Source organism: Falco cherrug, chromosome 1, assembly GCF_023634085.1.
Source record: "Falco cherrug isolate bFalChe1 chromosome 1, bFalChe1.pri, whole genome shotgun sequence".
Lineage (NCBI taxonomy): Eukaryota > Metazoa > Chordata > Aves > Falconiformes > Falconidae > Falco > Falco cherrug.
The window spans coordinates 4,724,885-4,751,539 of NC_073697.1; the positions used below are offsets into that span (position 1 = coordinate 4,724,885).

Sequence of the window (26,655 nt, forward strand, 5' to 3'; positions counted from 1 at the left end):
ATTGGCTGCTAGTCCAATCTCAGCTTCCCTCGTGCTTGAGCACTGGAGGAGGATGAGGTCATGGTGCTGATTCGTGACCACAGCATGCTGCAGACCTCCTCTGTCTTACCAGAGCTTGCATCAGCTGCATCCCAAACACCAGTGTAGCACAAATACTGCTTTAGCTTTCTCCTAAACGTCGGTCAGTTTGGTGTGGTTAGGCTGTGCATAGTGCCCATGGACCATGAGACACACCAGTCCTAAAACCCAAGATGCCCATTTATACTTCTGAAGAAAGACTTCAGCCTAGGTTCAGAGCAAAGTTCAAATTCATCCTTGGGATATACAGCAAGCACCTCTTGTTACCCTGTGATTTGCCTTTATAATTCTCCTGCGTGCTTTGCTTTTGATGTTGTTTTGGATTTGTGGGTTTTTTAAGGCTGTGTAATCAGACATCATTCTATAAGCAGAACCAAGAGAGATGGAGAATGTGTGGTTTTTAGCTTTGCTCTGCAGCTTTGGTTTTCAGCATGTGTGCTGGTCACCATTTTTACAAAGCATTTTTGAGTCATAGAACCTCCTGCATCTATTCAAGAAAGAGGTGGCGGGTCTTTCTACCGTTCTGGTGCAAAAGCGTTTCCTTCATGGTTGTCCCTTTAGATGATAGTTTCTTTTTTAAAAGGTGGAAAATTGGCCCAAGTTTCTGTACGAGTTCAGATTCTACTTCAGCAGCCAGAGGGGAGTATTTTGCTGTGGTCCTTTGTTTTACCTACTTTAAAACCAAAACAACAAAAACCTTGGATCAATTATGAAGCCACATCGAGTTAAAAAGTTGCATAAGATACTTGAAGGGTTTAGCCTTTCGAAGAAGGGGGTGGATTTGGTTGCAGTGACTGTTCAGGTTTACGTCTGATGTCAGCTGTGCGCGTCCTGTCATGCCACCGCCCTCGGGGAGGCAAAGGGATTTTTGTACCTTTACCACTTTTTTTGAGTACCAAGCCCCTGCTGTGCCCTCGCTTCAGATGGGAGGGTTTCTTGTGAGAAAGACAGCGCGCGGAAACAGGAATTGGATGGAAATCTGCTTTACCACCATGTAAAATGCCCAATGTCAAATGAAAACACAAAGGAACCCCACAGCCCCAAGCCCAAAGAGACCTATCAACAAAAAAATGTTTGATTTTTGTTTCTGAGCTCCACCAGGCTGGGGCCTGGGTGGTTCGTGAGGTCGCAGCGCGCAGAGGTGCGTGTCCTGCGGGAGCTGCGCCCGCATCCAAAATGGCTGGGGCGCGGGCGGCCTTCACCGGCGGAGAGCACTGCCCCCGGGTTCGGTTGGAAGTGCGTAGCGCAAAGGCGGGGTAACATCGCATCGTCGGGCTGGGTGAATAGTGCTTTCCTTGCCCGTGCTGGGGGCCCTGAAGCCTTGCGAGCTTCCCTTTAGGCTTTGGGAAGGGAGGCGCTGCGCCCGGGCCCCGCACGTTGCCGCCACGCGTTGCCATGGCGACGGGCTGCCGTGCCCCCGCGCGGGGCATGCCGGGGCGGGGCGGCCGCGCCTCAGCGCCGCCGGGAGGTGCCACTGGTGAGGTACCGCGCCGCCGGGAGGCCGCCGGGCCGGGGCCGGGGCCGCGGTTCTTTCCCGCCCGAGTCGGTTGCCCGCTTTGCTGCACAGTAACGGCTGCGGTAGCGCGGCCCACCGAGCGCCGGGGCGTCGGTTGGTGCGGGCGGGCCGGTTGTACCGGCGGGGGCGCGCTGGCGGCTGGGCCTGCGTGGTGCCGCGGCGGGCCGCCGGGAGGTGGCCGGGCTGGGGCAGCGCCGCGTGTGCCTCCGCTGTGCCCGCTTCCAGAGGCCGCCCGGCTCTGCCGTGAGCAGCGTTCGTTTGAAAGCTGGACCCGGCCGGTACTGACGGGCCTGGAAAGCTGTAGAGGTTAGCGGAAAAGCCAGTAGATCTGGTGTATCTAAGCGCTTTGGAGATTCTTTATTGCCAGGGCTGGAGGGCAAAGAAACAAATAACGTTTTTAAATAGGTTATGAAATTTCAAAGCGTATTTAAACCACTGTGAAACATCTGTCTGCGTTATTTCTTCTCGGTGTTTTTAACAGTTGTGCAACTGCAAAATAGATATTCAATTTTCCAGACCGGTGGGTGAGGCTAGGTAAAGTGTTGATCAGCTACTGCAGTGCTCTCCAGTGTTTTCTTCCCATCCTAGAATAGAAATTGGTATTAGTGCCTACACTCGTAACGCTGGAAGCCTCTCCTTCCAGCTCTAGTAAGCTGCAGGTAGGCCCTTACTCAAAATTTGCCTGAAGCTGCGAGATGCTCTGATGCTGTACAACTGCTTTATGGTTGCATCACAGTTCAGTTTGAAAACTACAAACCAGGCTGGTTTAGGATTTTTAGATCTTCATCTTAAAATCTGGGACAGTCCCTGACATAAATTACTCATGCATAGTACACCTGATGCGTTGGACCTGCTGCACGTGTAAGATGAGTCTGTGTGCATGCAGTAGCTAGTTTCCAGACATCAGGCAGCCTGAGTTGCCAGGCATCTGGAAAAGTAGGCAATTACTTCAAAAATACGGGAAAAGTGTTTTCATGTGCAAGCATGCATGGACCATAGGATCTCTGTGAATAATCTAGTAAGTCAGTCTGTTCTTGCCTGGTATCATCCTTCCTTTCATTCTCCCTTCCCCCGATGGACTGTTAACTCCCTTTAAAAGCTGAAACTAAATTAACTTTTACTTTGTGCTCTGGATAGTTGCATGGAAGCCTCAGTAGTTCCTTGGGGGGCCAGGAAGCATTTGTCAGGTGATTGTATTTGTACTATTCTTGATTTCCTCCATGGTGGGGGAGTAGGGAGATAAAGGCTTTGGAATAGTTTCAGACAGGTTACCAGATATTGTTGAAAAAAATGAACCACTAAGCGTGTAACGAAATTATTCATGCAAGTGTGTTATTCTAACAGTAATGTTTGCAGTAAAGATTCCTGTGACTGCAGGTATATTTTGCAGGGAAGGGTCTTCTAAATCATCACCGTTTCTTGCATTTTTAACAAGTATAAAGTACCACAACTTACAGTGCATTTTTTCCCCCCTGCTCTGGCTTAGGAACATAGACCCCAGGTTTGAAATCATCTTCACAAACCCTTGCCTAAACAGTAAGGTGGGCTAAGGCAAAATGTTTCCAGATTTCCTTTTCTACTTTTTGGGGGGTCACTTTCTGGAACTTACTGCTAGCTTTGACCACCTGTGAATAAACTAACCAGCAGACAGTTTGAGGAGAACGATCTGACCTGCTGTGTGCACTTTCAAAAGCAAATGACTGAGGAGTCAAAAGGTAGGGAAGTTGTTTCAGGATTCATCTCCCATGTAATAGCTCAGGAGGCAGCCTGCAGTTCGCTCAGTTACCTGGGAGCTGTCAAAGCACACAGTATCTTATTTTACAATATTATTGGAAAAGCTGCATGCCAGACAAAGACAATTTACAACCCATTTATTTTCAGCGTTCTCCTAATTCCCATTATTTGAAGTAAAATCCATCTTCCTGACAGACCAGCTTCTTAGTTCCTTTAATCCTGCAGCAAAGTGATAATCCTTTATTTGTGACCTCATAGGCTGTTGCTACGGAGAATGCTGTGATATCACAAAGCCAGCACTGTGACTTCACTGTTGATGGAAGCCGTAGTTGAAGGAGATGGCCCGTGCTCTGGAGGCCTGGGGGAAAGTTTATATACTCTGGTGTTCTGCAAGCACTTCCTAAGGAGCAGTATCTGGCAAACAGGCTTGCATGATGTCTGCCTGCATAGGTGATGAATGATACAGTCAGAGGCTGCATATGAGGGGAAAACTTGTTTGGCAAGGTTACTTCTGCCCTTGCAAGAAGTTATCAGGAGGAAAATGTCACTGTGAAGTTACACAAGGCTTTTGCATCCCAAATCTCCAGAGATATCATGAAGAAATGACTCTGAATGCTGGAATTATATTCTCTGAAACCACAAACAACTTACTCTGTATCCCTCTTCATCTGAAGAATATAATTTTGCAAACCCAAAACTTTTCTTGGGAACACTAATTACATCAAAACTTCCATTGAAAAAAGTTTGTCAGGAGCAAGGCAAGAGACATGTAAATCACATTCAAGTCTTTATGCCCTAAAGTAGGCTTTCAGGCTCTTACTTAGAGATGGAAGTGTGAAGGAGATGCATAACTTTAGGCTTTGTGTCTGAGGCTTTCAGATATTCCCAAATAGCCAATAGGTGGATTCTTTTCACGTTCAAGTCTGAGCTTTTATGCCAGGTTCCAGAAATGAGTGCCTAAAATTAGGCTCCTAAGTAACTCCTGATATTTTCAAAAGTACTGAGAGTACAGCAGCACTCAATGGAGATAAAGGGAAGTGCAGATGTACATCAGTTTTGAAACTCAAGCTGTGACTATTAGAAACAACATATGGCAATAGGAACCAAATTTGGCTCCTTTAATATCTCTGCTTTTGACCATAACAGGAAGTTTTTAGAGAAGTAGTACTTGAAACTCTAAATGTCAGTGGTTATCTGCTTTTCAAAAGTGAAGCTGTCAGAACCCAGGGAAAAAATACTAGTAAAAGAAAAGGGTAATTCCTTTGTTTTGACATTTACTTTTTGAATACATTAGAAAGCATTTGTTTGAACAACAGGAAGACACATTCTTGCCTCTAATAAAATCTGTGTTTTATTTTTACTACTGATTATTCTGGTTTTAATTTTCACTTTTATGTGTGATATGAAAGGTCACACAGAGGAATTTAGCAGGATTATGCATGTACAACTGCCCCCAGTTGAGACAACTTTTGGAAGTTTTATAAGCTAAATCAGGTTAAAACCCCCTGCTCTTATTCCAGAATAAATGGGCATTTACGTAGGTATAATTACACCAAGATAATTCTGGCAGTAAATTAGTCTTTTAGACCAAAGCCCTGAGGTCAATTTCTATCTTATCCCTGTTACACAGATGTTCCCCAAACTGTTCAGAGAGTGTACTGAACTGGATGCTGCATAACAAATCTATGTTGCCATACCTCAGTAAAATGTACCAGAATTAAAATAAAATACCGTAACTTAAAAAAAGCCCAGCCCTCACGCAGAGGCTTTGCAGACAGCACATAGCATGGTGGATGCGCTTTGGGCGGCCTCACATTTTCAAGTTCTTGTGGATTACACCTTCTTTCTATGAAACTACATGTGGATGTGTGTTTTGAAGAGCTTCTCATAAAGCAGCAGAACACTTCTAAAGACGGTATTGGTGATGACATGCTTAACTGCTTTCACATGTTTTCATTCAAACTGCCCAAACCACTAGCCTACTCCCTCAGTGGAGTGATGTTCCATGTGTGCCTTATTAGCATGCACACTACTAATTTACTCTCAGCTTTCTTTACTGTCCTGTAAGCCCCCATCCTTCCTTAGCTTTGATCTTCCAACACAAAAGCTTAGGAACAACCCTTTGAAGAACAAGCTAAATGTTTATTTTTAGCTATTTTGCCTGTTCCAAACACTGGGAGGGCTTGTTTAAAGCTGCTGTAGTGTAGGATGCAGGTTCACAGGTTCCCTTGGCCAGAGCCAGGTGCCTGAACTGCCAGGCATGCTCCTGCTGCTGGGGTTTTGGTACTGGGGCCCAGGCTTTGGGCTGCAGTGCAAGATACATTTGTTCTTTCAGGCTTTTAATTGAGACTTTGAACAGAGGCTTTCATTGAATCCTCTGTGTGGCACGGGGTGAAGGTCAGCCTAGAAAACAAAACAAAGGCAAGCACCGAGTGGATGCAGAGCACATGCAGATTGGCCTTCACAAAACAACTGTCCATTTGTTTGCTTTATTCACTGATATATGCAGCCATTCCCACTTCCCTTATTCCAGCAATCCTGTAGACCCTTATACTTTCCCAGCCTTTCTACAGCTGGAGGTACTAATTTTATTTCTTACCATTTGGTTATTATTCCTACTTCCGCTTAGCTCTGCTAAGCATTTGGATTCTTTTAACAAGTCTTCTTTCATCATTAATATCACATATGCTGCATCGCCTGCTTTAGGAATCAAAAATCATCTCTTTCCTCACATTTCCTCTTAACCTTTCCTGTGGTTTTTTTTCTTATTTACTTTGTTTCTTGTTTTTCTCTCCAATCTGCTGCTGCTGCTAATTCAATATTTATAGCCTAGTTTTTTTCTTTAAGTGGCCCTAACATCAGCTCTTCAACACTAAAACTTGTAGCTACCAAACAAGCAGGAGGAGGTTTCAGAAAATGCTTTTAGGGCTACTTACATCCACTGTAGGCATTTCCAAGGGCTGGTCAGCAGTACCAGCCTCCCAAAGCAAGTGGCTAGGTGAGCAGCGGTGCATGCACCATCTGAGAGCTGGCAGATGTTTCTGCCAAGCCACTCTCCTTCATCTTTGAAAGGTCGTGGAGAGCAGGAGAGGTGCCTGAGGACTGTGGAGGAAAACCAGTGTCACTCCAGTCTTCAAAAAAGGCAAGAAGGAGGACCCAGGAAACTATAGGCTGGTCAGCCTCACCTCTATCCCTGGAAAGGTGATAGAACAGGTCATCCTGGAGGTCATCTCGAAGCATGTGGAGGAAAAGAGGGTCATCAGGGACAGTCAAAGTGGATTCACCGAGGGTAGTTCATGCCTGACCAACCTGATAGCCTTCTGTGATGGAATGACTGGCTGGGTAGACAAGGGGAGAGCGGTGGATGTTGTCTGCCTTGACCTCAGCAAGGCTTTTGCCACTGTCTCCCATAACACCCTCACAGGTAAGCTCAGTGGGTTAGACGAGGGGACAGTGGGGTCATTGAGAACTGGCTGAACGGCAGAGCTCAGAGGGCCATGATCAGGGGCGCAGAGCCCAGCTGGGGGCCTGTAGCCAGCGGTGCTCCCCAGGGTCAGTGCTGGGTCCAGTCCTGGTCAGCCTATTCATCAGGGACCTGGATGAAGGGACGGAGTGTCCCCTCAGCCAGTTTGCTGATGATACCAAACTGGGAGGAGCGGCCAGTTCAGCAGAAGGCTGCGCTGCCCTTCAGCGAGCCCTGGACAGGCTGGAGAGCTGGGCAGGGAGGAACCTCGTGAAGTTCAACCAAGGCAAGTGTAAGGCCCTGCACCGAGGGAGGAACAACCCCAGGCACCAGCACAGGCTGGGGCTGACCTGCTGGGGGGCAGCTCTGCGGAGAAGGACCTGGGAGTCCTGGGGGACAGCAGGTTGCCCATGAGCCAGCAGTGTGCCCTGGTGGCCGAGAAGGCCAATGGTACCATCCTGGGGGTGCATTTGGAGAGGCATGGCCAGCAGGTCGAGGGAGGGGATCCTGCCCCTCTACTCTGCCCTGGGGAGGTCACACCTGGAGTGCTGTGTCCAGTTCTGGGCTCCCCAGTTCAAGAGAGACAGGGAACTGCTGGAGAGGGGCCAGCGGATGGCTACGAAGATGATGAGGGGCCTGGAGCATCTCCCTTATGAGGAGGGGCTGAGAGAGCTGGGGCTGTTTAGCCTGGAGAGGACTGAGAGGGGATCTTACCAGTGTCTACAAATACCTTAAAGGCGAGTGTCAGGAGGACGGGGCCAGGCTCTTTTCAGTGGTGCCCAATGACAGGACAAGGGGCAACGGGCACAAACTGCAGCACAGGCAGTTCCTTCTGAATATGAGGAAGAACTTCTTTACCTTGAGGGTGGCAGAGCACTGGGACAGGCTGCCCAGACAGGCTGTGGAATCTGCTTCTGTGGAGATGTTCAAAACTTGCCTGGACATGAGTGTGCAATCTGCTCTAGGTAAACCTTCTTTAGCAGGAGGGTTGGACTAGATCTCTAGAGGTCCCTTCCCTGACCATTCTGTGATCCCCTTCACCATGTGCAGCACAGTGTTTACTGATGGTCAGAAATGATTTTGAAGCAGAGCTCCTTGTCAAGCTCCAGCTCTGACAGAGACACTTTGTAGCCCTTTAAATAGGAGTCGTGCCCTTGAGCCCATAAGGTCTGGGTGAGTTAAAGTGCTGCCTGTAGGGGTAGCTCATTGAAAGATTATGGCAGTAACTGTAAGGCCTTTTTTCTTGTGGTCCAGAATAAGGAATGACAAGAAAAGGGATGATTCCTTTCTTGTTGTTAATGTGTGTGAAGAAAATATATCTTGCTGTGGCATAAAATGTAGTAGTTCAGAGCTTGGATTTATACACCCCCTATGCTTTGATCTCAAAATTTTGTTATATGTGATTTTCTCTCGCTGTCCAATGGGTACTTGCCAAATTATCCCAGTATTATCCCAAAACCTCTCCTTTTGGTAGCTTTTTGGTTTAGTTCAATGTAAATTAAGGTCATCATCAGCTCCTGAAATCATCCCAGGAATCTAGTCTTGCCATCCTACTTCAGGTCTCTCTCTCTACTGAATAAGAGGGCAAAGACACAACTATTTTTACGTGCTCTCATCTTTCAGAAAACTGGGTCATAGCAACACTTGGGGAGCACAAGGACTCTTCCATGCTCTAGTGCTTTACAAATGCTTGGTGGAAGTCCAAGAGAAAAGTCTTGTCAAGCTCAGTTTAGAGTACTGGGGAGAAGAAAGAACAATGACCAGTTCTGGTCCCTGGAAATGGTTAACAAATGTTCTGTGCAGCAGGGATCAATACTAAATGTTTGGGGTTTACTAGCTATGTTAGAAATCTGAAGGATGGAATGGATAATGAATTGGTAAGCCTATCTGTCAGATCAGTTGTTCACGTTTGTTAAGAGTGCTGAGGAGGACTTTAGAAAGCACTGGCAACAGCTGAGTAAAACAGTTGAGCAATTCTGCAAAATAGTGACCTTAGCAACATAGTGTAAGGCAACGTGGTGAATGCTGACAAAGTATTGCTCAGGTATGTTAGTTTTTGTACTTTTTTAGGAGTATGGTCTGCATGTTGCTGGAGTCAGTGGTGAACGTGTTAGATGAGTCAGGGGCTGGTAATTAAAAGTCCAAACCTAAGACTGGAAATTAGGAGATGTGTAAGAAGTCATGCAAGAGGGATCTGTCTGAAATTGATAATTTCATCCTTGTTTTGGATACCATGTTTGGTTTTATGGCTCATGTACTGAGAGGCTTTCAGATGGCTGAAATTTAACTTAAAAATAAAAGAGCAGGAGGTAGGGAGCTGTTACTGTTGTAATAGTAGTAAAACACCTGTTGTAGGTTTTGGTTTACTGCTTCCTGTAATAAAATGAGTGCTCAGTAAAATTAAGAAGCAAAAAACATGTGAATTGGACAGGAGGAAACATTTAACGTAGTGAGTTGTTTTAATTGTGGGAACCCCTGATTCCAAAGTACTGGCATTCTCTTGAGGAGGTATGCATTTGCTGATAGTCATACTAATTGGGAGAAAAAATGAAAATCTGCCAATCCTTAAGGATCTCAAAAGAACTGTTTGTGTCTGGAACAAGGGGATTTCCCTTCAAGATGCAGTACTAGTGTCAATGTGTGCAGTTGGTTTTCTAATGCTTCTTCTAAGATGTGATGCTTGACCCTCCTGAAAGGCAGCAGATTTGGTGAGTTGCTGAGCTGGTGTGCCATGGCATTTCCCGTGTTCCGATCTCCACAGCTGATCCCCACACAAATGAGACCAAAGGACAGAATATGAAAGTATTTTGAGCCACTGTGGGAAACAGGGGCCACTGCATCTACCCCATGCAGGTAGAGCACAGAGGCAGGATATCCTAATATAGCCGCTTCATGTATTAGGGTGTAAGACATTTTGATTTTATAACCGTGAAAGTACATCTTCTTAAATGTACTCCAGCCATAGTGAAAACTCTGCTTTCCACCACAGGGAAAAAAAACCGACCCAGTAAACTCAACTGCTAAGTCTTTGGAGTGTCTAACCTTTTATTTTAAAACCACTTTGGCACTATTATAATTGATTCCATGCCTGGCCTTTTCATCGGTTCTTTCCCAGCCAGGAAAAACTGGGCTGTTAAAGGCTGCTGCAGTACCATGGGACTTGTGTTCAGTGTTGCAGGTTCTTATTTTAACCTGAAGTTACTGCCAGTCATGACTATTTGTTTGAGAAGCTGTAATCACTGCAGTATCATCTTTGGGATGAAAATCCTTCCGTGGTTACAGCTGTCAATATAAATGAGAGTGCACTGTGGGTTTGGATTGTATTGCTAATTGTCCCTTCACCTTTCAATATTTTTAGCTGCTGACTGGACTGTTGCTGAATATTTGCTGCAGCTTCCCCAGCCACAATGAAAAATGTATTTTGGCTAAACTGAAGAGGATAGTGAAGAACATGTGTTTAAGGCAGGCTGATTGTTATGTTTCAACAGCCATGTTCTGTGCTTTCAGGAGTTTGTAAAGGAATATTTTTCTCTGCCTTTATAATTCCCACCCTAAAAGAAAACAGCCAGGGTTATCATTGTTTGTTTTTTTCTTTTGTTTCTTATGTGCTCGCTTTCTTGCCAAATCTCGTCTAGTGTCATTTTTTTTTTAATGCTTCTATCTTCCCTTCATTTACTGTTTGCTGCCAGAAAACAGGCAGGCTTTGTTTTTTGAGGGGGTGGAGTGGTGATGATGTTACTGAAAATCGTAACCAGGAGAACTCTCCGAACCAAATGATAGTTTAGAAAGCCAACGCTGGTTTATTGCAGCACAGGGTGCATGCGGGATCTTTCCTCCTAACACACACACCAAGCTACTCGAGGGTACCCGTTACACACAGCAGAGTGCTTGCATATTCATAGCATATTACATATTCATTTTTGTTCACGAACAGGATTGGATCCAAGTGTCTCGCTTCTGATGCAAATCAGTGCGCATCCTCAGATAGCACTGCTGAAGGTTTTTTACCAGCTGGGCATGCTCCCGAAGTGGGGGTTTGCCCTCTTTTGGGCAGAGGGGCTATTTGAGCTGGAGGTCATGCTCTCCCGTTACTACCATTACCTTTGTCCTGCTCGCAACTGATTTTCTGTGGGTTGCAACACCTTATCGGTTTGTGTCCTCTTGGCCAGAACTTTCTCACTTGGAGGCTTCTTTCTGGGTAATTGAGGTAACGGTGTTCTTTGTTTCCCAAGGTTGCCTGGAAGTCCTTTCGTTCATCAGTTTTAACTGCTTGAGAGGGTGGGTCAGTTTGACCTAAACTTTGTGCACATACTTGTTTAACATATTGTTAAACACTAAATCAGAGGTCGGTAATTTGGGAATTTAGGCAACAGTGTAGTCAATGATAATACAGCTTTAACAGTAATCGAATTAATTTAATAGTAACAGTTCTCTGTGCAAAAAACAACCAACCCCAAACCCTCCTCCCCTCCCATACCGTGGTCCTAGCTGCAAAACCTGTTAGAAATTTTTCTGCATCATTTAAAAATATCGTATAATTCACAATGGGCCATAATTGAAAGAAACTTTTAGTAACCGAATTCTAAAAAGACAATTGTTTTACATACAGGGCTTTTGGGGGACTGAGTTTTGTGGGTGGCTTTGTTTCTTCTGTTAAGACTTGATGGGTTCATTCAAATGCAGTTTACTGGGTTGTATTAGCAAGTGTGGCACGGGGTTCTGTCCTGCATTAGGTAACATTTCAAGTATTGTTTGTTTCTCATTTTAGTTTTTGTGACATTTTAGCATGTGATAAAGTGGAGATGGTTAAAAAATGGATAACAAATAAGAAGAATTGGCTGGTCAAAGATCCTTAGTCATGTTCACAGAGTGAGCTGTTAAAGTGTAATGAGCAAGATCATAGTCTTGGGAGTCAAACCAGGAGTATTTGCTTCAAACTCTTAGTTGCAGGTAGCATAAAAAAGATATCTGGAACCGGCTGTTCAGTTGTGGGGTGATAGTGAACCATAGTTCAGCTGTGAAAAAAAGCAAGTTTAATTCTTACTATGTATAGGGCAGGGTATTTCCACTAAAAGTATGGAAATTTCGATTACCTTGTGCCTGACACAGGTGAGAGGTTAGCTGGAGCACTAGAATATGGTCCAGAATTCTGGTGGTTGCTTTTTAAAGAAAAGTTATGTAAGTTCGAGTAAATGTAGAAGAGTCCTCTAGAAAGATTAAAGGGACAGGAGGGGCAGACATAGGAAAGAGCACTAAGCATATGGGTTTTTTAAAGCCAGTGATGTAAGATCTGAAGGAAGGGAGGTATGTTCTCTGCAAATTGCATTGGGGTATAAGCTGCAGGAGGGGAAAAAAAGGAGTATTTAAGCTCTTAGACAACATTAGCACAAAACCAGATAGGCATTACTTGTTGGGATGTTGCTGAATTTAATACCCTGATCATGTTCCCTCTTGTGTTTTCTTAAGTGATTTCTTAAAGAACCAGGAGATTTGTTCAGGTAAGCCAAGTGGAACTTATTAGCGTACTGCAAATATGTTGTTATTAGTGGAGCACTAATAAGTAAAATTTTTTACAATTAAGAGATTTCATAAAGAAACGTAAGTGTATGTTTGTGTCTTTCTGGTGTTCCTTAATCTGGTTTCTTCTGGGGCCACAGTTCATTGGTTGTGTTCCCAGTCTGGTGTTCAGGTGCTTCCTGCTTTGTGAAGTTGGTTCTTGTAGAAGTAACCTTAGTAGTACATGACCATAGTCTCTGCGGCTACAGAGTCTGAATGCAGAGTGCTGATGGCTGCTATTAGCTTCCAAAATTCTGGATCCACTGAAACTGTTACAAGCTAGTCTGAATTTTCTCATGCTCTTGATAACCTTCTTTGTCTTTTGGTAGTGTTCTTTTTTCTAACCTTTTTTGTTACCTCCATTCGAGCATGTTTCTTTTCTTGAATTTTCCTCTGGTGATGGTGAAAAGGCTGTGGCGAGGGAAGGGAGTCCCAGGCTCTGGCTTGGGAGAGCTTGAGGATGTATGCAAGCTAATGTGGAGTTTCACAAAGGAGCCTGGGTTCAACTCCAACACAATGCGTGTGTAAAGGAAGAAAATGGGATCTTTACTTCATGTACTTTCTTGGTGTATGAAGGAGATCGATCTCAGGCTACACTGTATTCTGTACTGGTCTATTCACATGCATGTGCATGCATGGAGTCACACAAGGAGAAGTATATGGTGTATTTGTGCTGTACGCTGTCAATAAGGCAGCTTTTGTTTCAGTACCAACTTACGTCGTGCTGGGGGGGGTGTAGAATGGAAGAACAGCTGCCTTGATTGGGAAATACATGTGGTATTTTGACTAAGCCTTCTTCCTGTGAGGTCACGCTGCAGTAACATCACTGATGATGGCAGCACTGGTTTATCCATCGACTTCAGCTCTTCTAAACATTCTTATTTACATATTTGCTGCTGGTGGTCTCTCACTTTTGCTCTCTGCCATGCTTGAGGTATTGGGCACTTCTTGCGGTGCTTAATACTGATTAAAGGGCCGTGTGGTGGTGCTGTGAGCTGATGGATTTGAGTAAAGGCATGCCTAGGTGCATGTGCACACAAGACACGTGCACCCTAGGTACTTGTGCATGTTCGGTGCATTCTAAGTGTCTCTAGGGAGGGCATCACATGTGCAAGAGGAATTGTCTCATTCAAAGAGCTCTCTGCCTGTTCAGAGTAGTCAGGCTGGTCCTGTGTACGTAATTCGGGTGCAAGTGCTAGAGAAATTTATTAGAAAGGGTATTTTGGGCTGTGATATTACCTGTATCTTTCTTCTGCCAGTATTTTAACTTTGGCGATAGTAGCATGACTACTGCTGCAAGAAATGTGCATGCGTGTGGAAACGGTACTGCATACACAAGCCCAGCTGTTTCGCTTTGCATGACTGTTGTGTAGTGCAAAGGAAAAGCAGATTGGAGCTCTCATTATTTCTTTCAGTAGGTGCCTCTTGTAATTCACTTCTAAGCCCACAGAAATTTTTCTTCTTGGAATTAATTTCGTTGCTGTAAAGTGGGTGTGGGCTTAGCAGACAAACAACCAAGTTTCTGTCCGATGATCCTGGGGGACCCAAACATTGAGAATGCCAAGTTGGATTCATTAGAGGCTTTGTTGCTGATCCTGCAGCCCCAGGGAAGACAAAACTCCTGTAAAGTTGAAGGAAGATTTCCTGGAATGTGGCCTTCAGGGAACACAGAAATTGATGACGGTGTGTATTGCAAAACCACAGTTTTTGGAGTTGAGATTTTTGGCTACTGTGTAACTACAGGTGTAGCAAAGCACCCAGCTTACCTTACACTTGTAAATTAGCCTGTTTATAATACGGCTTTGCTGCATAACTGTTGTCATAGACCTGTAAACTAAAGTGACTTGTTAGTTGTGTAACCCAGCTATTTAATTGCTCTCTTGGAACACTTACATAGACCTATTTTAGGCAGGGTTTGACTGTTTCACTGCCAGGGTAGCTGTCAGACTCAGGCTTGCAGCGTAGGGAGGTGGTGATCTTCGTATTTCAGTCAGTCCTGAACACCTGGTGTGTTCATTTAGGGCAGAACCCAAGCGACCTGCCTGTTCAGCACAGCACAGGTAAGTCCTAAAGTGCTGTGTTTCAGGATTTTATGGATTACGTGCCTACTCTGCTTCAAACTATTTCAGAGTGCTTAGGATATAGGAACCTTTAAATAAGTGCCTCATGGCAGCACTTCTTTTTTTCTTTGCCCCTCCATTTCTGCATATACTGATATGCACATTTTGATGACTCGATCACGACTAGAAATAGTTCTTTTACAGTAAAGGCAATTTTAAATGTTTCCTTCACTTAAAAGAAAATCCTCAAACAACTACAAATGTTTCTCCAAAACAGCAGCATCTGTCTCTCATCACACACTATTTCCTACCTCTTCTTCCGTGTTTTCCTGATGCTTTAGCTTAGCATATCCTTGCCAAGCAAAGGAAAACGTAGCACTGGGAGTGAGATCCTGACACAGTGACCCCGTTCTGAGCATTACCTTCTTTGTCAGTAGCAGCAGAAGCTGAAGCAGTTCTGCTGGCTCTCGGCACTTGGAGCAGTTTGACATTTTCTGTCTGGCATGGTTTCAGGGCTCACTTTGTTATGAGCCCAAATAGTGAATGGGATGATGAAAATTGAGCTTGCAAGAACTTGTCCACTGCTTCTAATTTTTTGATAAACAGTTTGCAGCAGCACAACTTTGATCCAGTGTGCACCAGAGCTGTTTGTTATGTGCAGGTCTGCAGCGTTCTTCAGGACGGACGAAGGAGAGTAAATCTTTCTTTTTAATTGATAGAGTAAAAACTGGTGTCATGGTAAATAGTGAGTAATTTAAGAAAATACTGCTCTGTGCCAGTGTGTGTGCCCGCACGTATGTCTCTGCATTTGTGGCTTTTTGTATTGCAGGGTTGTGTATTCCAGGAAGGTATGTTGGGGTAATTTTTTTGTCTTGACTAGAGGGTTAAAGCTTTATTTGTCTTTGCTAATGCATGTAAATAGCTTTCTTGTCCACTAAATGAGGAGGCTGGCTTGTTATCCTGTACAATGCAGCTGGGCACCGTTCCAGAAGCACAGGCACATAGGCACTTCGTTTCAAAGACAAAGAAGCCAGCGCAGACGTAGGGAGAAACCTGGAATGTTGCGCTGTGGATTTTTTCAGAGCGATGACTCATTTCGGTTCACAAAGGATTCTGGGCAGGGTAGTGAGAAGTCAGGTTGGCTGATCCATTCCTATGACTTCACTTTGCAGAGAGCCAGGGAGAAGAGGAGTGACACTGCAGAATCCTGAGGCACTGCAGTGGAGAGGTGCTTTGCGAAGACTGTGAGTGCCTTCGGAACAGGGGGTGGTGTCAGAACGTGATTCCAGCCATTCCATGAAAATAGGGCAAAAAGAGAGAGATGTTTGCAAAACACTGTGTGGGAATTGACGTTTGTAGTCCCTTTTAGATTCTCCACCTCCCCTGTCATTTCTTAACCGTTTATTTCTTGTGCTTATCAGAGAATTGTGTGAAATAGCATTCCTTTCAGTGGACCTGCATAGATACTGCATTATTTTTTATTTTCTGGAAGCTGCTGTTTCCTGCTTTAAGAGGTGGGTGTTCAGCATATTACTGCCTAAAAGCATGCTTTGTTTTTCTTCTTTCAGGTCCTGTGGCACTGACCTATGCTGCATTCAGCCAGCTTCCACAGTGATATAAAGCCCCAATATGCACATTGTTGTTACATCACAGCTACTCTACATACTTTACTGGAGCATGGAACCAGACTATAAGGGTTCAGGTAAGTCCCCCTTTTTTAACATATTGTGTGCCAGGAATATAGACATGGACATTTAATAAAAGATGCATTTGAAAAACATTGATTGAGGAAATACATTCTAAAGCACACAATATATTAAAAAACCACAGTCCCACCCTCCTCCTTCCCAGGATAAGCAACGCCACCAGTGTCTCCTCGACTGAATCCTCTGGGAAAGTTCCGTGCTCCAGCAGAAACTTTTTATGATCATAGTTGTAACACGTGCTGGGATATCACTTTGGATCAGGAGGCAGCTGGCCACAGGACATGGACAAAGAAAAGGAAATTTAAGTCACAGGAAATACACAGGATGAATGCATGTAAGACAATTCTGCTGACTGTGGGCAATTTAGCAGCTGTTTCTGAAAGTCAGTGCCACTTGGTGAACCTGGGGATCGTGATTTTAGCTGGGTCTGAACGGTTAAATAGATCAATTTACGTGGTTAAAGTTAATAACTGGCAAGGGATTAGAACCTTGTTCAGAGGCAAGTGTTTGTCATATGGTTGGTCATTATTAAGGTTGCTGTGTTTTCTTCAGGCTGGTTAGAATCGGAGTGGTCACATTGCCAGGTCACATTCTTGAAGTGTTTGTGATTTGTGTCTGCAAGGGAAAGGTACATTTTGAGGTGTGTGCATTTCAGGGTGCAGATGGAGCTTGCTGCTTAGTGAACGTGTGTTAATGCATTTGTCAAGCCTTTGTTTAAGCTGCTCTTAAAGAGGAATAAATGGACAAATCTTGAATGTATTTTTTTTCTTATTGTTATCAGTCCTCTGATGTGTCTAATTGTCTAGTAAACACAACCTGCAGCTTTGTTCGTAAGATACTCCAGGAAATATAGTTTAAAAGGAGGATTTAGCTATGTCTGAGAGCAGTGCAAGCAACACACCTTCTAATTCTCTTTATTTCAGATTTTGCCTGTAAAGTGTGTTCTTTTCTGTGCTAGTGTGCTAGTGCAGATCCAATGTATTTCAGAGTAATCTGGATAATACATAAAAATATGCATATTCTTCCTGTTCCCTCCTGTTGTCTAATCAGATGGAAATGTTGTCTGGCTTAAAATGGCAATTATATATCATTGTTGTGAGTTCACATAAGAAAGGTTTTGTTTGCTAGATCTGTGTAAGTATTCTGTCATTAGAGTGATTCAGTCCCATTGGGGTTTTGGGGGAGAAAGGGGTCATGTACAACCCAGGCCAGCCATGTAACTTCTTCAGCATCTCTCCTTTCTTGAAGTAAATCTGAGAATGTGCATTTTCTAAAGCAGGCTTTTCACTTACAGTATTCTTGAAAAAAAGTGGTAATATTTTAGACTGAAGAGCCCTCTTTTTGCTCGTAGCGAGTAGTTTTGGGTTTGTTATCTACCTTTTGTTTGAAAAGGACCTTTCTGTAGTTCTTCCCAGAGTGAAATGTGAGTGTTGACCAGAACAGGCTGTTGGCAAGCAATTTTTTGTAGGGGTTTTCTGTTACATCCATCGCTAATCATGAGGTGCCATGAAGTTACTGTACTCTAGTTTGATGTTTTCTGATTAATAATGTCGTTCTCTAAGCAGCAATAGTGAAGTCAGATTTCCCTTGACAAGTGTTTTTTGACTGGATTCTCTACTTGTCTAGTGGGAGGTGGCTATGCCTGAAGCTCTGTGCAGATGGAGCATGCATAGCAAACACTCTGTTGTCTACTGAGGCTCAACTCCCTGGCACATGCATGCGCACAGACTGTGACTGTGCAAGCCTCATTTCCTGTGGAAACCAAGCTAAAAATAATGTTTAAAGTTTGTCTTGATCTGTAGGAAGCAAAAGGTTAAAAAGGTGTTGAGAGTCTGGATGGAGAAGGGAAACTGGGCTTTGGCTTCTGTGTTTTGCAGGACGCAAAATCTAATCACAGGGTCTCTTCCCATTTCAGGGAAATAGTGTGTATAAATTCTAATATATTGTGGCTTTGCACTGTAATTCCCTTGATTTTCTTTCACAATGACTGTACTGAATTGGTTCCATTTATAAGTCAAGAGGTGAGTTTTCAAACAATCTTCATGCAAACTTAATGAGACGGGAAGTTTGACTTCCAGGTCACTTATTTCCAGCAGCAGAATCACAAATAAAAATTCTGGCATCAGTATGTAGTTGATAGTTTAATTGCTGATACATGGTGCAGAATATTGTCTATCTCATTTTCTCTCAAGATGGTGGTACCCAGACTTTCAGAGAACAGAGGCTCTACATAAACTGGCACAGGAAAGGTTCTGGCAGGTGTGGGTTCTGGATGTGTCAACTTTCATTCCCAGCTCTGTTACAGACCATCACTTTCTCATCTGCATGTTAAGGATAGTTATGGTTACGTTTTTTGGAACGTTTTGAAATCCACTGAAGAAATGTGCTACGTAAGAGCTAAGTGTTTATTTTACGTGCTACATAATCTTTTGTTCTAAGTAACAATAATTGGGGTTTTTTCCACAGGGTAGGGCTACAGATCCCCAAGGCATAGATGATGACAAATCCCATTCATAGTTTGTTACATGCTTAGACATTTTTTGAAAATTGAGTGCCACTTAAAACAAGAAGTCTGGAAAACTTTTTTGTTTATAAATTCTTTAGAGAAAAGGTTGGAAAGACACTGCAGAAACAGAGCTAAAACTATATATGTGTGTGTGTGTGTGTATGTCATATTTAAACAAAACATGCAGTCAGCTGGTGAAAACTGCTTTTTTGAGCTCCAGTTGTCATTTAATTGGGAACATAAACATGTGAAAGTCAAGGATAGTAATTTGATTTCAAAAGAAAGATGCTTGAGACAAGCATCAGTCAGAGCTAACAGGAGCCATATGCTAGATGTTTTATGTAAGTGATGTGGTCTTCAAAAAAAATTAGAAAAAGCATATTTGATTTTTTTTAAGCAGATCTTTTCTAAAGAAGTTGTAAACCTTCTGTTCAACAGGCTAGACAGTATTTATGTGCATAACTGATGTTGAAATATTAAATCATAGGCGCAAAATATTTTCTGCTGTTGTGCATCAAAGAAGTTTGTTCACTTAACTGTAGCCACAGAGTGCTTGTAATTTCCCAGAGCCATAGGGATAGCTAAGATAAAACTTGGCAAATTAGAGCCTCTCTGAGCGAGAGGGTTTTGGCTTTCTATCAGTAGGTCTGCTGAAAGTTTTACAGATGTGCGCTAGCCTTTTTAAATCAAGAGCCAGTAATTTTCTCCAGCAGACAGCCATGGACAGCAAGCTATGGAGGTAATTCTGGCACAACAGAGGTGAAATAAGAGTTCCCTTGTCAAAATGAAGAAGGTTGAAAAGCATTTAGTGGAAAAGAATAAGGCTTAACTGGCAGTAGTACCTTACGAAACAGAAATAAAAGTTCTCATAAAAACCAGTATTTGTTGGCCATTTCTATTGCATTTAAGGCCATTTAAATTATGATTTAATGGAGTATTATAGTAGGTTTTGTAGTTAATTAAATGGTTGTTAAGCTCCCAAATATTTGCAAGCAGGATGTATGTTACCTTAGCATATTAACTGTAGCGTGCTTTGTTAGAGATAGTGTTAACGTTAAGGAACTGATACTGAATGTTTTATATCGATGAGTTATGTGAAGTGTAATTGGTATTTTGGTGGAAACTCTTAGCTTGTTCCTGTTGACGAGCACAGCTGGAAGGGGTCAGACGTGCAGACTGAGTGTTTTGTGCACGCTAACCTAGAAAAGCAATTCCATGCTGGAGGCCTACTTTGAAAGGAAAGCTAGTGCAAATGCAAGGTTACTAAAATCCAGGTAAACTTCCTTAACTTTTACTTAGCCAGTTTTAATTCCCAGTTGGGGGTGACTGAGTTCTTGTCCAAGGATCCCTCTGGGGGCAGCTGGGAGGCTGCAGAGCAAACCTACGTCAGTTAGCAGCACTTGCTAGGCTTCATGTGTAACTCTCCTCCAGTCCCTTTCCCCCATCAGGAAGCTGATTATGATTTTAAGGCCCATTCCTTACATCTTAAATACCATTCTGGTTAGCTGTGAGTGGATCATTCCAGCTGCAAGGGAAAGAAAGAGGTCTCCTCCTGCACTCCCATCCTGCGTAGATGTCAGTGTGAGTACATGGCTGGGAGTAGACATGAAGGATACTCTTGCCAGACAGTGCTTTGTTTTAAGAAATTGCCAGGTCTTTGATGATCTAGATAAAACAAATGAGGAAGTTACTGCCTTTCACCTGGATGCCCTTAAAGCTACTCAGGGAGCCCATGTCGGTGCCTGGTGAAACTGATAAGGTTGAATCTCAAGGAGTGCAATGTATGACATTGCACTGAAGTGAACTTAGTAGTGCTCACAAGGATACATACCCATGACACAGATAATCTCTGTGTGAAAGACAGTAATTTCTTAAATTGCTTAGTTAAATCTGTACACTTCTTATAATTTTGATGCTTTTTAGACATTACACTACTCATTAAAGAAACTGTTCTACGTAAAGTGCATGGTGACTGTTGATCAAAGTTGCTAAACTTCTGTGGCTGATTACAAAGATTCATCTATAAACAAGTTTAAAGTTGACAGCAGGTATAATTATTAGTAAATAGTAATATAATAACTATGGTGTTCTTTTCCATTCTCAAATGATGACGGGACAAATGGTGTTTGCTCCCAAGTCATGTGAAAGCTTCTCTCTTATGTTTTCCCTGTAAACTGCCTACAATCTTCTTGATTGCCATTGTCTGTAAAGCACGTGGCAGGAACTTTTCAGGTGTATATGAATAAAAAAGATCCAGAAAAGCTTGTATTTTAAGGGCATTGTTCTGTGGTCAGATAACAAAAAGGAGGATCTTGCGGTGTACTGTGGTGAAGCTGGAGGAATGCTGCTGTGTTGGGATTGCAGCATTGATCTGGTCAGGCCTGATTAAGCAGAAGCAATCAGAAGACAGTATAGCACAAATGTGTATTTTAAATCATTATTGTGTCTTGGGTAATGTGTATCACTGTTGTACAACAGCTTGTACAGCTGGTGTATTGAAAAATATTGCTCATAGGTCTCACTGAAGTGGTTATGCAATTTGCTACTCCCACCAATATTTTTTTTTTCCAAAGTGCTGGGTATAATGCAAGGTTAAATGCATTTTGATAATCAATTTTAGAAATTGCTCTTCCTGTTTAATAGACATAATAGGAATTTAGAATTAATAGGGCAAATAACAGATCCTCTAAATTGTGTAGGAAAGTTTGAATTTGAATTAATTTCCAGTAATTTGATCCCTGATTTAATCACAAGGTATTGCTCTGTGACAGCATAAATAGGGTGATTTTCAAAGCCATTTAGGTGAACCTTAATCCCTGGCTATTGACTGACCTGTAGCCAGAAATGGATTCGTGGTCAAGCACAACTTGTTCTGTCTTTACTCTTTCCCACTGGTAAAGGAAATCTTTTAGCCTGCTGCTTCCTTCTATTTGGGATCGTTGGAGAACTGTTCCTGTTACCGAAAATCGTAACCAGGAAAACTCTCCGAACCAAATGATAGTTTAGAAAGCCAGCGCTGGTTTATTGCAGCACAGGGTGCATGCGGGATCTTTCCTCCTAACACACACACCAAGCTACTCGAGGGTACCCGTTACACACAGCAGAGTGCTTGCATATTCATAGCATATTACATATTCATTTTTGTTCACGAACAGGATTGGATCCAAGTGTCTCGCTTCTGATGCAAATCAGTGCGCATCCTCAGATAGCACTGCTGAAGGTTTTTTACCAGCTGGGCATGCTCCCGAAGTGGGGGTTTGCCCTCTTTTGGGCAGAGGGGCTATTTGAGCTGGAGGTCATGCTCTCCCGTTACTACCATTACCTTTGTCCTGCTCGCAACTGATTTTCTGTGGGTTGCAACACCTTATCGGTTTGTGTCCTCTTGGCCAGAACTTTCTCACTTGGAGGCTTCTTTCTGGGTAATTGAGGTAACGGTGTTCTTTGTTTCCCAAGGTTGCCTGGAAGTCCTTTCGTTCATCAGTTTTAACTGCTTGAGAGGGTGGGTCAGTTTGACCTAAACTTTGTGCACATACTTGTTTAACATATTGTTAAACACTAAATCAGAGGTCGGTAATTTGAGAGTTAAGGCAGCAACATTACCAGTTCAAGAGGAGGTACAGAGCAGAATCTAAAAGCATTTCTGTACTTACATAAAGTATGTTCAAATGCACGTGTATTTGTGTAGTCAAACTAGTATTACCAAACTGTAATTTTTCCTATAATTTTTAATTTTGAAGATATTTCAGTGATTTATTTTAAGTATGTATTAATAAAATCTGTTTAAAGGCTATGTGAGAAAAGTTGCAACAAAGTTAATTTTCAGGCCATCCTGGAATCATTAAAACTTCTTTTTTAAAAAATACATGGTCTGTACAAAGACATTTGACTGTATATCCGGGAGAGTTTTATTCAGGCTATGAATCTTTAGGTGTTCAATGCTTTTGTGCCTCTAAAGAGTGTCTGTGCTTTAACTTAGCAAAATTTTTCCTGATCTTTGTTTCTATTAATAAAGAATATTCTGTCAAGTGGAAATGGTGGGTGATCTATACCGGTGACCTGTGAAAGGGAAGTGAAATCTCCTCTTTTATGTCCAGAGAAATACATTCAACTATTCTGTGCAGTTACCTAGTAGTATATTCAAGCATGAGGTTTTGCAACCATAAGTGCTAATTTTTTCTCATTTTTCTGAATCTGTCTATTGCACCCTTTGAGAAACTTATGTCTGCATAGTGCATAACTCCCATTTTTCAAAGTTCACCATGTCTAAGTTTTGAAATAAGCTCTTGGATGGTTCTCCATTGTAAGAGTTTTTTCCCTAGCTCAGTATGAAGACTACAGAGCTGTATGCATCTTCTCTGATTGTATCTCTACATCCTTCTTCTGTGAGCAGACTTTTAAACAAAATGCTTCATTGCACATCTGTTGTCTTTTTACAGGTGATGTATCACCCATCAGCATGTCTCCCATCAGTCAGTCACAGTTTATTCCACTTGGGGAAATCCTTTGCCTGGCCATCTCAGCAATGAACTCTGCCCGAAAACAAGTCACACAAGAAGCACTAATGGAGCACCTAACAACCTGCTTCCCAGGTAACTGGACATTAATAAATCATTGGTCAGATGGGTGCATGTCTGTTAAAGAATCTCTACTCCCTACCCAAAAGGTTGCTAATCTTTTTGGCTTTCTTAAAAGAGGGAGTTTCAATGTTGGGTAGTCTGTTTTTCTTCACTCTTCCAGATGGGAATATTTATTAATCCCGAGGTGCTACCCAAAAGTGAAAGGAAGCTGTAGGGTTCTAATCTTACAACGTTTTCTTTGTTTTTAAACATACAGAGAATTGAGTTCTCTTTTACAGGGCTATTCATTTGAGATGCATTTTGCAGGGTTAATTCCTGATTTTTTGTAAATACTAAAAAAATTACTTGAGGTACTAAGCAGCGAACTATATTGACCTGTTTCATTTTTTCAGGCTGGTATCAGAATAAGCTTGTTTGTGATTTTTCTCATAAAATAACCTTCTTTATCATCATAGTCAAAAGAGTTTTAAGACTTCTTTAGTTGTTACAGAGAACAAAAGCGTATGTCACAGCCAGAGTAGACGTATTCCACCTTGTGGCTTTCAAGCCAGTTGTAAACTAACTTGTGAAAGCTCTGTTGACATCGGTCAACCAGTTCAAGTGTCATCATCCAGTCTCAGTCTCCACAGAGATAACCTCATGGAGGTCTCTGTGTAGAGCACTCTCTTAAAGAGCAGGTTTCCCACATACTGCACGTCTTCCTCCTAGAACAGGCTCTCAAAACTGGTGTGGCCTGATGCAAGTAGTAGAGTCCAATGATGATGATATGCCTGTTTCATGGAGAGGTTATATTTAAACTGAAAGGATGTTGTCAGCCTGGTTTCCAGGGGTTTTCAGAGCCTTCTTGGATGCAGCTGTGGCTTTTGGTTTCTGTACTGCCCTTTCTTGAAAAAAATTTTAAATCGATTTATTTATTTTAACTTGACAACTCACTCCACAACCAAAAGGTTTGGAGAACCAGATACACTTGCTGTGTTCATAAATGCTGGTGTACTGTTCAGAAGATACTCTTTCCAGCATTTGATAATATTTATTAAATGGTAAAATAAAAATATCTTGGCTTAGAGATACTGTAACATTAAAAAAAAAAAAAAAAAAGGAAACCTATATTAAGAATGTACTCTTTAATATGCTGCTTCCATAGTGGCACTCTGTATCTGGAGTTGGTGAACCATGCAAAATGCATCTTGTAGAAGCATCTAAAAGTGTGGTGTGAAAGCGTTGGGCAGAGCTTTACTGCTTAAGAGAGCACAACTTTTTCACTTCTGCTTTGCATGCTCCTGGGCAAGATATTTAACGCTTCTGTGCCTGAGTTTGCAATTTTCTAAAATAGTTGAGAAACTTCTCTATTGTACCTCTTTTACAGCTGTGAAAAGCAGCTAATTAAAAATGTTTCAGTAGGAAAACTACTGATTCATCTGTCTCATCTAGGCAGCCTAACCATAGCCATGTTTTGATATCTTACAGTATTTTTGCTTACATTTCAGAGCACGAGTTACTTAAAGCCTCGAAGGTTATAGGGATTTTGCTGTAACTGGTACTAAATTCTGAGATTTTAAAGTAAAATTCTGGATTGAGAGCTGTGTTTGGAATAAACAGTTCTGTCTGACATTTAATAATTACACTTTGGGAAAAAATACTGCAAGTATATTTTGTAAATGCTGGCTTTCTGTCCCAATTTGTGGTTTTGTTTATTAGAGTTGGGGTTTTTTTCCAGTATACTTGGCTAATTTTGGAGATAGTAATAGAAGTTGTAAGAGTAGAATGCAAAAAAGGCAAAGTTCACAATTATAATTCCAGTTTAATGTGTTTTGATTATTTTTGGCCAAGTTGTGTTTTCTATATAACTATATACTAGAAGAATTCCACAGATTGCAAGTATTTTTCCAATTATTCTATCTGTTTTTATATAAATATTATTGTGTGATGGAAATGATAATTTATTGATGGCATCCCTTGGGTTTCCTGTAAGCATGATTATCAGTTGACTTGGTGTGTTGTTCTATTCTTGCTAGACAGAACCATACATCAAAAATAATTCAACAGGCTGGATTATTTTGTAGACTTTGCTCGGAAGAAGCCTGAGGCAAGTTAGCACACAGTCTCTTGCTGCCTTTTTTTTACCACTAGCCATGAACGTGTGTGTGTTACTGAAGTCTGAGTTTAAAAAAAGGAGAGCCTTTTTTTCCTACCTCACTTCCCAAAACGTAAAGAAAATTACTGGGGGGGCAGCGGGGAATAATCCATCTTTTGTTCAGATTTTTTCCCTCTCTAGGAAAATGCCTTTCTCTCACATAGCAAAAATACATGTTCTCTCAGTGTGTGAGGATTATCCAAAATTTTGTCCTTTCCAATAAACAGAACCTCTTCTTGTGCTGAATGATTATTTTTCCTTTGTCTGCTCAAACTTTCTCATAAATCAGCTGTGGCTTTTTGAGCCCTTGTATTCACTTTAGCTATTTTAAAATACCTGATGTCCTCCCATGTTCTGATACTTTATTTTTCCTAATTAGGTGCTGATGCGCTGAGAGGGAAGAGAGCATTACCATTGTAGATGTATCTCGTTGTCACGTAACCTCTCTTTATCTCACCCTGTAGCAGCACTTGTCTGCCTATGTTGTTTTGTGTTTTGATGAACAGATGCTTCACTGCATTTCATGGCATGTATAGATTTCCTAAAACCCCAGATGCTATTCTCAAACAGCCTAAGAATAATAAACCTTTTTCCTCAGTACAGGGTCTTACACTTGCAGGCTAGCCCTCCAGTTTGCTGAGCCATTGTGCAGGCATAAATCTGGGCCATGGCTCTATCTGAAATAAGGTATGCTAATTATTTATAACATCACATAGCAACCACTCCACATCCTTAACTAGTATTTCATGAGCCAATCAGAGTATTTCTTTTATCCCTTGTTAAGCCTTGGCATCAGCTCAGGAGAAAATAATTTTAGCAGATTTAACACCATTTAAATACTACTTCAGATGTATTTTTCATGAGTTTATTGAAGAAGTTTGTAATGATAATGCACTTCTTATTTGTGGCTTTTGTTATTTGTCAGGTTTTTAAAAGAGCAAGAGGGCTCCTGCTGCACGTGCTCCCATTATTCTAACTTAGAATTAAACAATGAGATGTTCGTATGGTCCCACTTTGTAATTTATTGATCGTGGTTTAAATCCTGTACATTAAATGTAAATCTTCAAAATCCAGTATAAGGAGCTAAGAATATAACCTCTGTTCCTGTGTTTGGCAGCCAGACCCTCTTATCTGTATGAACCTGGCTGAAGAAAACATCAAGCCTTAGTCTATGCTGCTTTTAGTAAGGATTTTTTTTCTTTTTTTTCCCCTCCCCCTTGATTTTGTCCATGTACTTACTAAAATAATTTTAAGGTGTTCAAAATTTCAGTGTAGAAAATACATGTGTGTTGGACTAGGTTGCTTTTGAAACAAAGTTTACTGAA

At 42.2% G+C, this 26,655-nt stretch overlaps 1 protein-coding gene across 6 annotated transcripts in view; it reads left to right on the plus strand.

The window, feature by feature from the left end:
- The window catches only part of STOX2 (storkhead box 2), a 149,164-nt gene that overhangs the window by 106,004 nt on the left and 16,505 nt on the right, over positions 1-26,655 (plus strand). For 4 of the 6 annotated variants that reach the window (XR_008732216.1, XM_055710071.1, XM_055710088.1 and 1 more), the window contains exon 2: positions 23,056-23,208. Coding sequence is in view for 5 of the 6 variants with exons in the window: in XM_055710071.1 (XP_055566046.1) it covers positions 23,056-23,208 (153 nt within the window). In the remaining variant the exon portion in view is untranslated. Of the gene's footprint in view, positions 1-1,540; positions 1,901-3,586; positions 6,753-15,975; positions 16,110-23,055; positions 23,209-26,655 lie in introns of those variants that run through there. The other 2 variants (XM_055710092.1, XM_027814147.2) reach the window with 2 other exon arrangements.